This window comes from Oncorhynchus gorbuscha, unplaced genomic scaffold (assembly GCF_021184085.1).
Source record: "Oncorhynchus gorbuscha isolate QuinsamMale2020 ecotype Even-year unplaced genomic scaffold, OgorEven_v1.0 Un_scaffold_1579, whole genome shotgun sequence".
In the NCBI taxonomy this organism is placed as follows: Eukaryota; Metazoa; Chordata; class Actinopteri; order Salmoniformes; family Salmonidae; genus Oncorhynchus; species Oncorhynchus gorbuscha.
Genome location: NW_025746314.1, coordinates 80,001 through 97,134, shown reverse-complemented (window position 1 = coordinate 97,134; position 17,134 = coordinate 80,001). Strand labels below are relative to the sequence as shown.

General features: G+C 47.5%; 1 protein-coding gene across 1 annotated transcript in view; it reads right to left on the bottom strand.

Moving 5' to 3' along the window:
* The window catches only part of LOC124023305 (EH domain-binding protein 1-like), a 102,878-nt gene that overhangs the window by 15,371 nt on the left and 70,373 nt on the right, over nucleotides 1-17,134 (bottom strand). Inside the window, exon 4 of the mRNA XM_046337816.1 lies at nucleotides 9,383-9,564. Coding sequence (XP_046193772.1) covers nucleotides 9,383-9,516 — 134 coding nt within the window. The 5' untranslated portion in view covers nucleotides 9,517-9,564. The remainder of the gene's footprint in view (nucleotides 1-9,382; nucleotides 9,565-17,134) is intronic.

Sequence of the window (17,134 nt, the reverse complement as noted above, 5' to 3'; positions counted from 1 at the left end):
CAGACAGACAGACAGACAGACAGACAGACAGACAGACAGACAGACAGACAGACAGACAGACAGACAGACAGACAGACACAGACAGACAGACAGACAGACAGACAGACAGACAGACAGACAGACAGACAGACAGACAGACAGACAGACAGACAGACAGACAAAGACCATCAGATTTTATTTCTGACAAATCTAACTAACCAAGAGAAACCACAACATACAGCCATGTTGTAAAGGCCAACATCGCTCTCTCTCTCTCATAGCAGACAACCATCTCACAGGGGAGAGAGGACGATCTCACACCTACTGTAAAACCATGTAACACATCAAGTCTCAGGATGTACGGGGAATATCATGACCTGTCTATAGGGTTATTAAACAGGGAATATCATGACCTGTCTATAGGGTTATTAAACAGGGAATATCATGACCTGTCTATAGTATTATTAAACAGAGAGGATGACAGAGAGACATGGACAGAGAGGATGACAGAGAGACATGGACAGAGAGGATGACAGAGAGACATGGACAGAGAGAGGATGACAGAGAGACATGGACAGAGAGAGGATGACAGAGAGACATGGACAGAGAGGATGACAGAGAGACATGGACAGAGAGAGGATGACAGAGAGACATGGACAGAGAGAGGATGACAGAGAGACATGGACAGAGAGAGGATGACAGAGAGACATGGACAGAGAGAGGATGACAGAGAGACATGGACAGAGAGAGGATGACAGAGAGACATGGACAGAGAGAGGATGACAGAGAGACATGGACAGAGAGGATGACAGAGAGACATGGACAGAGAGAGGGTGACAGAGAGACATGGACAGAGAGAGGATGACAGAGAGACATGGACAGAGAGAGGATGACAGAGAGACATGGACAGAGAGGATGACAGAGAGACATGGACAGAGAGGATGACAGAGAGACATGGACAGAGAGGATGACAGAGAGACATGGACAGAGAGAGGATGACAGAGAGACATGGACAGAGAGAGGGTGACAGAGAGACATGGACAGAGAGAGGATGACAGAGAGACATGGACAGAGAGAGGGTGACAGAGAGACATGGACAGAGAGAGGATGACAGAGAGACATGGACAGAGAGAGGATGACAGAGAGACATGGACAGAGAGAGGATGACAGAGAGACATGGACAGAGAGAGGATGACAGAGAGACATGGACAGAGAGAGGATGACAGAGAGACATGGACAGAGAGAGGATGACAGAGAGACATGGACAGAGAGAGGATGACAGAGAGACATGGACAGAGAGAGGATGACAGAGAGACATGGACAGAGAGAGGGTGACAGAGAGACACAGACAGAGAGAGGATGACAGAGAGACATGGACAGAGAGAGGGTGACAGAGAGACATGGACAGAGAGAGAAAGGGAGAGATGGACCAGAGAGAGGGAGTACTACTCTGCTGTCTGTAAGCATAGTGTCCTTCATGCGGCGGCTGCTGAGGAATCAAAATGTGCACGTGTGTGTGTGTTTAATTGTATGTTTCTGTATGGGCATGCATGTACGCGTGTGCGTTTGTGTTTGTGTGTGTGTGTGTGAGGGGGCAAGGAGAAAACACACTCTGCCGAGGGGTTTCACATCCAGACACCACCAGATAGATAACACTCTGCCGAGGGGTTTCACATCCAGACACCACCAGATAGATAACACTCTGGGATTACCTCTCTCTCACTCCTTCCCACCACCTCCCTCTCCCCCACCACCACCTCTCTCTCTCCCTGGCTCTCTCACTCCTTCCCACCACCTCCCTCTCCCCCACCACCACCTCTCTCTCTCCCTGGCTCTCTCACTCCTTCCCACCACCTCCCTCTCCCCCACCACCACCTCTCTCTCTCCCTGGCTCTCTCACTCCTTCCCACCACCTCCCTCTCCCCCACCACCACCTCTCTCTCTCCCTGGCTCTCTCACTCCTTCCCACCACCTCCCTCTCCCCCACCACCACCTCTCTCTCTCCCTGGCTCTCTCACTCCTTCCCACCACCTCCCTCTCCCCCACCACCACCTCTCTCTCTCCCTGGCTCTCTCACTCCTTCCCACCACCTCCCTCTCTCCCACCACCACCTCTCTCTCTCCCTGGCTCTCTCACTCCTTCCCCTCTCCCCCACCACCACCTCTCTCTCTCCCTGGCTCTCTCACTCCTTCCCCTCTCCCCCACCACCACCTCTCTCTCCCTGGCTCTCTCACTCCTTCCCCTCTCCCCCACCACCACCTCTCTCTCTCCCTGGCTCTCTCACTCCTTCCCACCACCTCCCTCTCCCCCACCACCACCTCTCTCTCTCCCTGGCTCTCTCACTCCTTCCCCTCTCCCCCACCACCACCTCTCTCTCTCCCTGGCTCTCTCACTCCTTCCCCTCTCCCCCACCACCACCTCCCTCGCTTTCTCCTCCCCTCTCCCTCCTTCCCTCTCATCCTCTCTCTCCCTGGCTTTCTCTTTCTCCTCCTCTCTCTCACTCACTCCTTCTCCCCCCCACCCCTCTATTTCTCTCTCTCCTTCATAAATAAATACAGTGGTCTTTTCTGTGGCAGCGGGCCAGGAGACAAAAGCGGGCCAGGAGAAAGCAGCGGGCCAGGAGAAAGCAGCGGGCCAGGAGAAAGCAGCGGACCAGGAGACAGAAGCGGGCCAGGAGACAGAGGAGCAGCGGGCCAGGAGGGCCAGGAGACAGAAGCGGGCCAGGAGACAGAAGCGGGCCAGGAGAAAGCAGCGGGCCAGGCGACAACACCAGCAGGTCAGACAACAGCAGCAGGTCAGACAACAGCAGCAGGTCAGACAACAGCAGCAGGTCAGACAACAGCAGCAGGTCAGACAACAGCAGCAGGTCAGACAACAGCAGCAGGTCAGACAACAGCAGCAGGTCAGACAACAGCAGCAGGTCAGACAACAGCACCAGGTCAGACAACAGCAGCAGGTCAGACAACAGCAGCAGGTCAGACAACAGCAGCAGGTCAGACAACAGCAGCAGGTCAGACAACAGCAGCAGGTCAGACAACAGCAGCAGGTCAGACAACAGCAGCAGGTCAGACAACAGCAGCAGCTCAGACAACAGCAGGTCAGACAACAGCAGCAGGTCAGACAACAGCAGCAGGTCAGACAACAGCACCAGGTCAGACAACAGCACCAGGTCAGACAACAGCAGCAGGTCAGACAACAGCAGCAGGTCAGACAACAGCAGCAGGTCAGACAACAGCAGCAGGTCAGACGACAGAAGCAATAGAAGCTGATTTGAACTGATGTAATGGAGTTTATTTGTGGGCAGTGACATGGTTCTCTGAAGGGTTAAGAGGGGTCACACTCTGCCGCTCCCCAGTTCCCTGCACAACAAAGGAGCTGGCGCTGTTTTAACTGGCTGTGTGACAGCAAAATCAGACAAAATAGCACGTATCAAAGGGACTGAGGAGAGAGAGAGCATAGAAAGAAAGATGGAGAGAGAGAGAGAGAGAGAGAGAGAGAGAACAGAGAGAGAGAGAACAGAGAGAGAGAGAGAGAGAGAACAGAGAGAGAGAGAGAGAACAGAGAGAGAGAGCGAGAGAACAGAGAGAGAGAGCGAGAGAACAGAGAGAGAGAGAGCGAGAGAACAGAGAGAGAGAGAGAGAACAGAGAGAGAGAGAGAACAGAGAGAGAGAGAGAGAGAGAGAGAGAGAGAGAGAGAGAGAGAGAGAACATAGAGAGAGAGAACAGAGAGAGAGAACAGAGAGAGAGAGAACAGAGAGAGAGAGAGAACAGAGAGAGAACAGAGAGAACAGAGAGAGAGAGAGAGAGAACAGAGAGAGAACAGAGAGAACAGAGAGAGAGAGAGAGAGAACAGAGAGAGAGAGAACAGAGAGAGAACAGAGAGAGAACAGAGAACAGAACAGAGAGAGAACAGAGAGAGAGAGAACAGAGAGAGAACAGAGAGAGAGAGAACAGAGAGAGAACAGAGAGAGAGAGAGAGAGAGAGAGAGAGAGAGAGAGAGAGAGAGAGAGAGAGAGAGAGAGAGAGAGAGAGAGAGAGAGAGAGAACAGAGAGAGAATGCTGGAGAGAATATGGATCCATTGAATGAGAGATATTCTCATTCTGAAGCTGGGGGTGACTAGAGGTTGACTCCTCTCGCTGACTGGTACTATACAGAGACTGGTACTATACAGAGACTGGTATTATACAGAGACTGGTATTATATACTGAGACCGGTATTATACTGAGACTGGTATTATATACTGAGACTGGTATTATACTGAGACTGGTATTACACTGAGACTGGTATTACACTGAGACTGGTATTACACTGAGACTGGTATTACACTGAGACTGGTATTACACTGAGACTGGTATTACACTGAGACTGGTATTACACTGAGACTGGTATTACACTGAGACTGGTATTATACTGAGACTGGTATTACACTGAGACTGGTATTACACTGAGACTGGTATTACACTGAGACTGGTATTACACTGAGACTGGTATTACACTGAGACTGGTATTATACTGAGACTGGTATTATACTGAGACTGGTATTATACTGAGACTGGTATTACACTGAGACTGGTATTACACTGAGACTGGTATTACACTGAGACTGGTATTACACTGAGACTGGTATTACACTGAGACTGGTATTACACTGAGACTGGTATTATACTGAGACTGGTATTATACTGAGACTGGTATTATACACTGAGACTGGTATTATACACTGAGACTGGTATTACACTGAGACTGGTATTACACTGAGACTGGTATTATACTGAGACTGGTATTATACTGAGACTGGTATTATACACTGAGACTGGTATTATACACTGAGACTGGTATTATACACTGAGACTGGTATTACACTGAGACTGGTATTATACACTGAGACTGGTATTATACACTGAGACTGGTATTATACTGAGACTGGTATTATAGTGAGACTGGTATTATACTGAGACTGGTATTATACTGAGACTGGTATTACACACTGAGACTGGTATTATACACTGAGACTGGTATTACACTGAGACTGGTATTATACACTGAGACTGGTATTACATTACATTACATTACATTTAAGTCATTTAGCAGTACACTGAGACTGGTATTACACTGAGACTGGTATTATACACTGAGACTGGTATTACACTGAGACTGGTATTACACTGAGACTGGTATTATACACTGAGACTGGTATTACACTGAGACTGGTATTATACTGAGACTGGTATTATACACTGAGACTGGTATTATACACTGAGACTGGTATTACACTGAGACTGGTATTACACTGAGACTGGTATTATACTGAGACTGGTATTATACACTGAGACTGGTATTACACACTGAGACTGGTATTATACTGAGACTGGTATTATACACTGAGACTGGTATTATACACTGAGACTGGTATTATACTGAGACTGGTATTACACTGAGACTGGTATTATACTGAGACTGGTATTATACACTGAGACTGGTATTATACACTGAGACTGGTATTACACTGAGACTGGTATTATACTGAGACTGGTATTACACTGAGACTGGTATTATACTGAGACTGGTATTATACACTGAGACTGGTATTATACACTGAGACTGGTATTACACTGAGACTGGTATTACACTGAGACTGGTATTATACACTGAGACTGGTATTATACTGAGACTGGTATTATACACTGAGACTGGTATTATACTGAGACTGGTATTATACACTGAGACTGGAATTATACTGAGACTGGAATTATACACTGAGACTGATATTACACTGAGACTGGTATTACACTGAGACTGGTATTATACTGAGACTGGTATTACACACTGAGACTGGTATTATACTGAGACTGGTATTACACACTGAGACTGGTATTACACACTGAGACTGGTATTACACACTGAGACTGGTATTATACACTGAGACTGGTATTACACACTGAGACTGGTATTACACTGAGACTGGTATTACACTGAGACTGGTATTACACTGAGACTGGTATTACACACTGAGACTGGTATTACACACTGAGACTGGTATTACACACTGAGACTGGTATTATACTGAGACTGGTATTACACTGAGACTGGTATTACACTGAGACTGGTATTATACACTGAGACTGGTATTACACTGAGACTGGTATTACACTGAGACTGGTATTACACTGAGACTGGTATTACACACTGAGACTGGTATTACACTGAGACTGGTATTACACACTGAGACTGGTATTATACTGAGACTGGTATTACACTGAGACTGGTATTACACACTGAGACTGGTATTACACTGAGACTGGTATTACACACTGAGACTGGTATTATACTGAGACTGGTATTATACTGAGACTGGTATTACACTCTGAGACTGGTATTACACTCTGAGACTGGTATTACACTGAGACTGGTATTACACTCTGAGACTGGTATTATACTGAGACTGGTATTACACACTGAGACTGGTATTATACTGAGACTGGTATTACACTGAGACTGGTATTACACTGAGACTGGTATTATACACTGAGACTGGTATTACACACTGAGACTGGTATTATACTGAGACTGGTATTACACTGAGACTGGTATTATACACTGAGACTGGTATTACACTCTGAGACTGGTATTATACTGAGACTGGTATTATACTGAGACTGGTATTATACTCTGAGACTGGTATTATACTGAGACTGGTATTACACTCTGAGACTGGTATTATACTGAGACTGGTATTATACTGAGACTGGTATTATACTGAGACTGGTATTACACTCTGAGACTGGTATTACACTGAGACTGGTATTATACACTGAGACTGGTATTACACTCTGAGACTGGTATTATACTGAGACTGGTATTACACTCTGAGACTGGTATTACACTGAGACTGGTATTATACACTGAGACTGGTATTACACTCTGAGACTGGTATTATACTGAGACTGGTATTACACTGAGACTGGTATTAGACACTGAGACTGGTATTATACTGAGACTGGTATTACACTGAGACTGGTATTATACACTGAGACTGGTATTACACTCTGAGACTGGTATTATACTGAGACTGGTATTATACTGAGACTGGTATTATACTGAGACTGGTATTACACTCTGAGACTGGTATTACACTGAGACTGGTATTATACACTGAGACTGGTATTACACACTGAGACTGGTATTATACTGAGACTGGTATTACACTCTGAGACTGGTATTACACTGAGACTGGTATTATACACTGAGACTGGTATTACACTCTGAGACTGGTATTATACTGAGACTGGTATTATACTGAGACTGGTATTATACACTGAGACTGGAATTATACTGAGACTGGAATTATACACTGAGACTGATATTACACTGAGACTGGTATTACACTGAGACTGGTATTACACACTGAGACTGGTATTATACTGAGACTGGTATTACACACTGAGACTGGTATTACACACTGAGACTGGTATTACACACTGAGACTGGTATTATACACTGAGACTGGTATTACACACTGAGACTGGTATTACACTGAGACTGGTATTACACTGAGACTGGTATTACACTGAGACTGGTATTACACACTGAGACTGGTATTACACACTGAGACTGGTATTACACACTGAGACTGGTATTACACACTGAGACTGGTATTATACTGAGACTGGTATTACACTGAGACTGGTATTACACTGAGACTGGTATTACACTGAGCCTGGTATTACACACTGAGACTGGTATTACACTGAGACTGGTATTATACACTGAGACTGGTATTATACACTGAGACTGGTATTACACTGAGACTGGTATTACACTGAGACTGGTATTACACACTGAGACTGGTATTACACTGAGACTGGTATTACACACTGAGACTGGTATTATACTGAGACTGGTATTATACTGAGACTGGTATTACACTGAGACTGGTATTACACACTGAGACTGGTATTACACACTGAGACTGGTATTACACTGAGACTGGTATTACACACTGAGACTGGTATTATACTGAGACTGGTATTATACTGAGACTGGTATTACACTCTGAGACTGGTATTACACTCTGAGACTGGTATTACACTCTGAGACTGGTATTACACTGAGACTGGTATTACACTCTGAGACTGGTATTATACTGAGACTGGTATTACACACTGAGACTGGTATTATACTGAGACTGGTATTACACTGAGACTGGTATTACACTGAGACTGGTATTATACACTGAGACTGGTATTACACACTGAGACTGGTATTATACTGAGACTGGTATTACACTGAGACTGGTATTATACACTGAGACTGGTATTACACTCTGAGACTGGTATTATACTGAGACTGGTATTATACTGAGACTGGTATTATACTCTGAGACTGGTATTATACTGAGACTGGTATTACACTCTGAGACTGGTATTATACTGAGACTGGTATTATACTGAGACTGGTATTATACTGAGACTGGTATTACACTCTGAGACTGGTATTACACTGAGACTGGTATTATACACTGAGACTGGTATTACACTCTGAGACTGGTATTATACTGAGACTGGTATTACACTCTGAGACTGGTATTACACTGAGACTGGTATTATACACTGAGACTGGTATTACACTCTGAGACTGGTATTATACTGAGACTGGTATTACACTGAGACTGGTATTAGACACTGAGACTGGTATTATACTGAGACTGGTATTACACTGAGACTGGTATTATACACTGAGACTGGTATTACACTCTGAGACTGGTATTATACTCTGAGACTGGTATTATACTGAGACTGGTATTATACTGAGACTGGTATTATACTGAGACTGGTATTACACTCTGAGACTGGTATTACACTGAGACTGGTATTATACACTGAGACTGGTATTACACACTGAGACTGGTATTACACACTGAGACTGGTATTATACTGAGACTGGTATTACACTGAGACTGGTATTATACACTGAGACTGGTATTACACTCTGAGACTGGTATTATACTGAGACTGGTATTATACTGAGACTGGAGGGTGAGAACAACAGAAGGGGAGTAGGAAGACAGACAATGGAAAGAAACAGAGATAGGAACTGATATGGAAGAAAGAGAAGAAGACCAGAGTAGTAAAAGATGAGTTTAAGGAGGAGAGATGTTTAGGGGGCTAGATTTGGGGGGGGGGTTGACTTTTGTGAAGGGATCATATTTACGTGGCTTTGCCGTGTGTGTGTGTGTGTGTGTGTGTGTGTGTGTGTGTGTGTGTGTGTGTGTGTGTGTGTGTGTGTGTGTGTGTGTGTGTGTGTGTGTGTGTGTGTGTGTGTGTGTGTGTGTGTGTGTGTGTGTGTGTGTGTGTGTGTGTGTGTGTGTGTGTGTGTGTGTGTGTGTGTGTGTGTGTACTTACGTGGCCTTGCCCTCACGGAGGAAGATGCAGGAGAGGGAGAACTGTAGCGTGGCAGACACCACCTTCTTGGAGAGGGGCTTGAACTTGAGCTTGACGTCAGTCTGTGTGGGCATGGGGCTGGCATACTGCTTCATGTTGATGCTGCTGCTGGCCAGAGCCTTTCTACGACCTGAAGGAGACTCCTGAGAGATGGAGGGAGAGAGAGAGAGAGGGGGAGGGAGGGAGGGTAGAGAGGGGAGCGAGGGAGGGAGGGAGCGAGGGAGCGAGGGGGAGGGAGCGAGGGAGCGAGGGAGCGAGGGAGGGAGGAGAGGGAGGGAGGGAGGGAGGGAGGGAGGGATGGAGGGAGGGAGGGAGGGAGGGAGGGAGGGTAGAGAGGGAGTGAGGTAGGGAGAGAGGTAGGTAGGTAGGGAGAGAGGTAGGGATAAATACTTGTTAAAATCTGCTGGACAGATTGAAGGAGTTTTGTGCTGATGGAATGTCTAATAAAGGAGTCATATTCTATTCTGTCACCATCCCTCTACCTCCCACAGCCTCTCCCCAGTGGCACCACATCTGAAACCATTAGACAGCTGGAGAGAATAATGGCATAAAGGCCCATTAGTACAACTCTACCATACCAATCCAAACCCGTTCTGATCTTCCAAAGTGCCTTCAGGTAGGAGCTAGGGGCCGATATTGAACTGGGCCCATGTCACCACAGCCCTGGTAAAAGGCATCATGGGAATGGAACTAGAGAAGACCACACAACACATGGAAATAAATCATGAAATGTCTTAGGGGGGGGGTGACAACTTGGAAGTGAAAAATAGGCCAGCAGCTGATAGGCCAGCAGCTGATAGGCCAGCAGCTGATAGGCCAGAAGCGAAACAGGCCTGCAGCTGATAGGCCAGCAACTAACGGGCCAGCAGCTAACAGGCCAGCAGCTAACAGGCCAGCAGCTGATAGGCCAGCAACTAACGGGCCAGCAGCTAACAGGCCAGCAGCTAACAGGCCAGCAGCTGATAGGCCAGAAGCTTACAGGCCAGCAGCTGATAGGCCAAAAGCTAAGTCTTGTCAGAATTCTAGATAAGGAACAAAACACACCCACACAGTTACGCCCAAAGATTTGGAAACCAAAACACAGTGATACATCTAGTCTCTCTCTCCTCTAGGTGTAAAACACTGATACATCTAGTCTCTCTCTCCTCTAGGTGTAAAACACTGATACATCTAGTCTCTCTCTCCTCTAGGTGTAAAACACAGTGATACATCTAGTCTCTCTCTCCTCTAGGTGTAAAACACTGTATATATATACACTGTATATATGTAAATACTCCATGCTGCCTTGCTGTCAGAGAACAGAGGACCTCCATGCTGCCTCGCTGAACAGAGGACCTCCATGCTGCCTCGCTGAACAGAGGACCTCCATGCTGCCTCGCTGAACAGAGGACCTCCATGCTGCCTTGCTGTCAGAGAACAGAGGACCTCCATGCTGCCTTACTGTCAGAGAACAGAGGACCTCCATGCTGCCTCGCTGAACAGAGGACCTCCATGCTGCCTCGCTGAACAGAGGACCTTCATGCTGCCTTGCTGTCAGAGAACAGAGGACCTCCATGCTGCCTCGCTGAACAGAGGACCTCCATGCTGCCTCGCTGAACAGAGGACCTCCATGCTGCCTCGCTGAACAGAGGTACTCCATGCTGCCTCGCTGAACAGAGGACCTCCATGCTGCCTTGCTGTCAGAGAACAGAGGACCTCCATGCTGCCTCGCTGTCAGAGAACAGAGGACCTCCATGCTGCCTCACTGAACAGAGGACCTCCATGCTGCCTCGCTGAACAGAGGACCTCCATGCTGCCTCGCTGAACAGAGGACCTCCATGCTGCCTCGCTGAACAGAGGATCTCCATGCTGCCTCGCTGAACAGAGGACCTCCATGCTGCCTCGCTGTAAGAGAACAGAGACCTCCATGCTGCCTCGCTGAACAGAGGACCTCCATGCTGCCTCGCTGTAAGAGAACAGAGGACCTCCATGCTGCCTCACTGAACAGAGACCTCCATGCTGCCTCACTGAACAGAGACCTCCATGCTGCCTCGCTGAACAGAGATCTCCATGCTGCCTCGCTGAACAGAGGACCTCCATGCTGCCTCGCTGAACAGAGACCTCCATGCTGCCTCGCTGAACAGAGACCTCCATGCTGCCTCGCTGAACAGAGGACCTCCATGCTGCCTCGCTGTAAGAGAACAGAGGACCTCCATGCTGCCTCACTGAACAGAGGACCTCCATGCTGCCTCACTGAACAGAGGACCTCCATGCTGCCTCGCTGAACAGAGGACCTCCATGCTGCCTCGCTGAACAGAGGACCTCCATGCTGCCTCGCTGAACAGAGGACCTCCATGCTGCCTCGCTGAACAGAGGACCTCCATGCTGCCTCGCTGAACAGAGGACCTCCATGCTGCCTCGCTGAACAGAGGACCTCCATGCTGCCTCGCTGTAAGAGAACAGAGGACCTCCATGCTGCCTCACTGAACAGAGACCTCCATGCTGCCTCACTGAACAGAGACCTCCATGCTGCCTCGCTGAACAGAGGACCTCCATGCTGCCTCGCTGTAAGAGAACAGAGGACCTCCATGCTGCCTCACTGAACAGAGACCTCCATGCTGCCTCACTGAACAGAGGACCTCCATGCTGCCTCGCTGAACAGAGGACCTCCATGCTGCCTCGCTGAACAGAGGACCTCCATGCTGCCTCGCTGAACAGAGGACCTCCATGCTGCCTCGCTGAACAGAGGATCTCCATGCTGCCTCGCTGAACAGAGGACCTCCATGCTGCCTCGCTGAACAGAGGACCTCCATGCTGCCTCGCTGAACAGAGGACCTCCATGCTGCCTCGCTGTAAGAGAACAGAGGACCTCCATGCTGCCTCACTGAACAGAGACCTCCATGCTGCCTCACTGAACAGAGACCTCCATGCTGCCTCGCTGAACAGAGGACCTCCATGCTGCCTCGCTGTAAGAGAACAGAGGACCTCCATGCTGCCTCACTGAACAGAGACCTCCATGCTGCCTCACTGAACAGAGACCTCCATGCTGCCTCGCTGTGTTGATACGACACCCGGGTCATTCTGCCTTCTCTCTTTCTCTCCCCAGCTCGCTCACTTTTCTTTCTCTCTCGTCGGTCTTGTGTCCTGGAAGCGCTGCCTGGAGTTGTCAGTTAAATAACTGTCTTTGGGGAACTGTGTGTTGGGAGGGAGGGAGTGTGTCAACTCTATCCAGCATAATAACTGAAGACTGCAGCTAAGTCTTGTCAGTATTCTAGATAGGGAACAACACACAGGAGAAATGAAGCGTCTGTCAGACAACTGAATCTCTCTCCATCTCACTGTCTCTCTCCATCTCACTGTGTCTCTCTTCATCTCACTGTCTCTCTCCATCTCACTGTGTCTCTCTCCATCTCACTGTGTCTCTCTCCATCTCACTGTGTCTCTCTCCATCTCACTGTGTCTCTCTTCATCTCACTGTGTCTCTTTAGTCTCTCCATCTCACTGTCTCTCTCCATCTCACTGTGTCTCTCTTCATCTCACTGTGTCTCTTTAGTCTCTCTCCATCTCACTGTCTCTCTCGTCATCTCTCTCTCCATCTCACTGTGTCTCTCTTCATCTCACTGTCTCTCATTAGTCTCTCTCCATCTCAATGTCTCTCTCCCCATCTCACTGTGTCTCTCTTCATCTCACTGTGTCTCTCTTCATCTCACTGTGTCTCTCTCCATCTCACTGTGTCTCTCTTCATCTCACTGTGTGTCTCTTCATCTCACTGTGTCTCTCTTCATCTCACTGTGTCTCTCCATCTCACTGTGTCTCTCCATCTCACTGTGTCTCTCTTCATCTCACTGTGTCTCTCTCCATCTCACTGTGTCTCTCTCCATCTCACTGTGTCTCTCTCCATCTCACTGTGTCTCTCTCCATCTCACTGTGTCTCTCTTCATCTCACTGTGTCTCTCTCCATCTCACTGTGTCTCTCTTCATCTCACTGTGTCTCTCTTCATCTCACTGTGTCTCTTTAGTCTCTCTCCATCTCACTGTCTCTTCATCTCTCTCTCCATCTCACTGTGTCTCTCTCCATCTCACTGTGTCTCTCTTCATCTCACTGTGTCTCTTTAGTCTCTCTCCATCTTACTGTGTCTCTCTCCATCTCACTGTGTCTCTTTAGTCTCTCTCCATCTCACTGTCTCTCTCTTCATCTCTCTCTCTCTCCTCTCACTGTGTCTCTCTCCATCTCACTGTGTCTCTCTCCATCTCACTGTGTCTCTCCATCTCACTGTGTCTCTCTCCATCTCACTGTGTCTCTCTCCATCTCACTGTGTCTCTCTCCATCTCACTATGTCTCTCTCCATCTCACTGTGTCTCTCCATCTCACTGTGTCTCTCTCCATCTCACTGTGTCTCTCTCCATCTCACTGTGTCTCTCTCCATCTCACTATGTCTCTCTCCATCTCACTGTGTCTCTCCATCTCACTGTGTCTCTCTCCATCTCACTGTGTCTCTCCATCTCACTGTGTCTCTCTCCATCTCACTGTGTCTCTCTCCATCTCACTATGTCTCTCTCCATCTCACTGTGTCTCTCCATCTCACTGTGTCTCTCTCCATCTCACTGTGTCTCTCTCCATCTCACTATGTCTCTCTCCATCTCACTGTGTCTCTCCATCTCACTATGTCTCTCTCCATCTCACTGTGTCTCTCCATCTCACTGTGTCTCTCTCCATCTCACTGTGTCTCTCCATCTCACTATGTCTCTCTCCATCTCACTGTGTCTCTCTCCATCTCACTATGTCTCTCTCCATCTCACTGTGTCTCTCTCCATCTCACTATGTCTCTCTCCATCTCACTGTGTCTCTCTCCATCTCACTGTGTCTCTCTCCATCTCACTGTGTCTCTCTCCATCTCACTATGTCTCTCTCCATCTCACTGTGTCTCTCCATCTCACTGTGTCTCTCTCCATCTCACTGTGTCTCTCCATCTCACTGTGTCTCTCTCCATCTCACTGTGTCTCTCTCCATCTCACTATGTCTCTCTCCATCTCACTGTGTCTCTCCATCTCACTGTGTCTCTCTCCATCTCACTGTGTCTCTCTCCATCTCACTATGTCTCTCTCCATCTCACTGTGTCTCTCCATCTCACTATGTCTCTCTCCATCTCACTGTGTCTCTCCATCTCACTGTGTCTCTCTCCATCTCACTGTGTCTCTCCATCTCACTATGTCTCTCTCCATCTCACTGTGTCTCTCTCCATCTCACTATGTCTCTCTCCATCTCACTATGTCTCTCTCCATCTCACTGTGTCTCTCTCCATCTCACTATGTCTCTCTCCATCTCACTATGTCTCTCTCCATCTCACTATGTCTCTCTCCATCTCACTGTGTCTCTCTCCATCTCACTATGTCTCTCTCCATCTCACTGTGTCTCTCTCCATCTCACTATGTCTCTCTCCATCTCACTATGTCTCTCTCCATCTCACTGTGTCTCTCTCCATCTCACTATGTCTCTCTCCATCTCACTATGTCTCTCTCCATCTCACTATGTCTCTCTCCATCTCACTATGTCTCTCTCCATCTCACTATGTCTCTCTCCATCTCACTATGTCTCTCTCCATCTCACTATGTCTCTCTCCATCTCACTATGTCTCTCTCCATCTCACTGTGTCTCTCTCCATCTCACTGTGTCTCTCTCCATCTCACTGTGTCTCTCTCCATCTCACTGTGTCTCTCTCCATCTCACTATGTCTCTCTCCATCTCACTGTGTCTCTCCATCTCACTGTGTCTCTCTCCATCTCACTGTGTCTCTCCATCTCACTGTGTCTCTCTCCATCTCACTGTGTCTCTCTCCATCTCACTATGTCTCTCTCCATCTCACTGTGTCTCTCCATCTCACTGTGTCTCTCTCCATCTCACTGTGTCTCTCTCCATCTCACTATGTCTCTCTCCATCTCACTGTGTCTCTCCATCTCACTATGTCTCTCTCCATCTCACTGTGTCTCTCCATCTCACTGTGTCTCTCTCCATCTCACTGTGTCTCTCCATCTCACTATGTCTCTCTCCATCTCACTGTGTCTCTCTCCATCTCACTATGTCTCTCTCCATCTCACTGTGTCTCTCTCCATCTCACTATGTCTCTCTCCATCTCACTGTGTCTCTCTCCATCTCACTGTGTCTCTCTCCATCTCACTGTGTCTCTCTCCATCTCACTATGTCTCTCTCCATCTCACTGTGTCTCTCCATCTCACTGTGTCTCTCTCCATCTCACTGTGTCTCTCCATCTCACTGTGTCTCTCTCCATCTCACTGTGTCTCTCTCCATCTCACTATGTCTCTCTCCATCTCACTGTGTCTCTCCATCTCACTGTGTCTCTCTCCATCTCACTGTGTCTCTCTCCATCTCACTATGTCTCTCTCCATCTCACTGTGTCTCTCCATCTCACTATGTCTCTCTCCATCTCACTGTGTCTCTCCATCTCACTGTGTCTCTCTCCATCTCACTGTGTCTCTCCATCTCACTATGTCTCTCTCCATCTCACTGTGTCTCTCTCCATCTCACTATGTCTCTCTCCATCTCACTATGTCTCTCTCCATCTCACTGTGTCTCTCTCCATCTCACTATGTCTCTCTCCATCTCACTATGTCTCTCTCCATCTCACTATGTCTCTCTCCATCTCACTGTGTCTCTCTCCATCTCACTATGTCTCTCTCCATCTCACTGTGTCTCTCTCCATCTCACTATGTCTCTCTCCATCTCACTATGTCTCTCTCCATCTCACTGTGTCTCTCTCCATCTCACTATGTCTCTCTCCATCTCACTATGTCTCTCTCCATCTCACTATGTCTCTCTCCATCTCACTATGTCTCTCTCCATCTCACTATGTCTCTCTCCATCTCACTATGTCTCTCTCCATCTCACTATGTCTCTCTCCATCTCACTATGTCTCTCTCCATCTCACTATGTCTCTCTCCATCTCACTATGTCTCTCTCCATCTCACTATGTCTCTCTCCATCTCACTGTGTCTCTCTCCATCTCACTATGTCTCTCTCCATCTCACTATGTCTCTCTCCATCTCACTATGTCTCTCTCCATCTCACTATGTCTCTCTCCATCTCACTGTGTCTCTCTCCATCTCACTGTGTCTCTCCATCTCACTGTGTCTCTCTCCATATTGATGTGTTCATAACGTGTCATGGATGTTATTAAATTGATAGACATACATACATACACACACACACACACACACACACACACACACACACACACACACACACACACACACACACACACACACACACACACACACACACACACACACACACACACACACACACACACACACACACACACACACACACACACACACACACACACACACACACACACACACACACACACACACACACACACACACACACACACACACACACACACACACACACACACACACACACACACACACACACACACACACACACACACACACACACACACACACACACACACACACACACACACACACACACACACACATATACATACATACATACATACATACATACATACATACATACATACATACATACATACATACATACATACATACATACATACATACATACATACATACATACATACATACATACATACATACATACATACATACATACATACATACATACATACATACATACATACATACATACATACATACATACATACATACATACATACATACATACATACA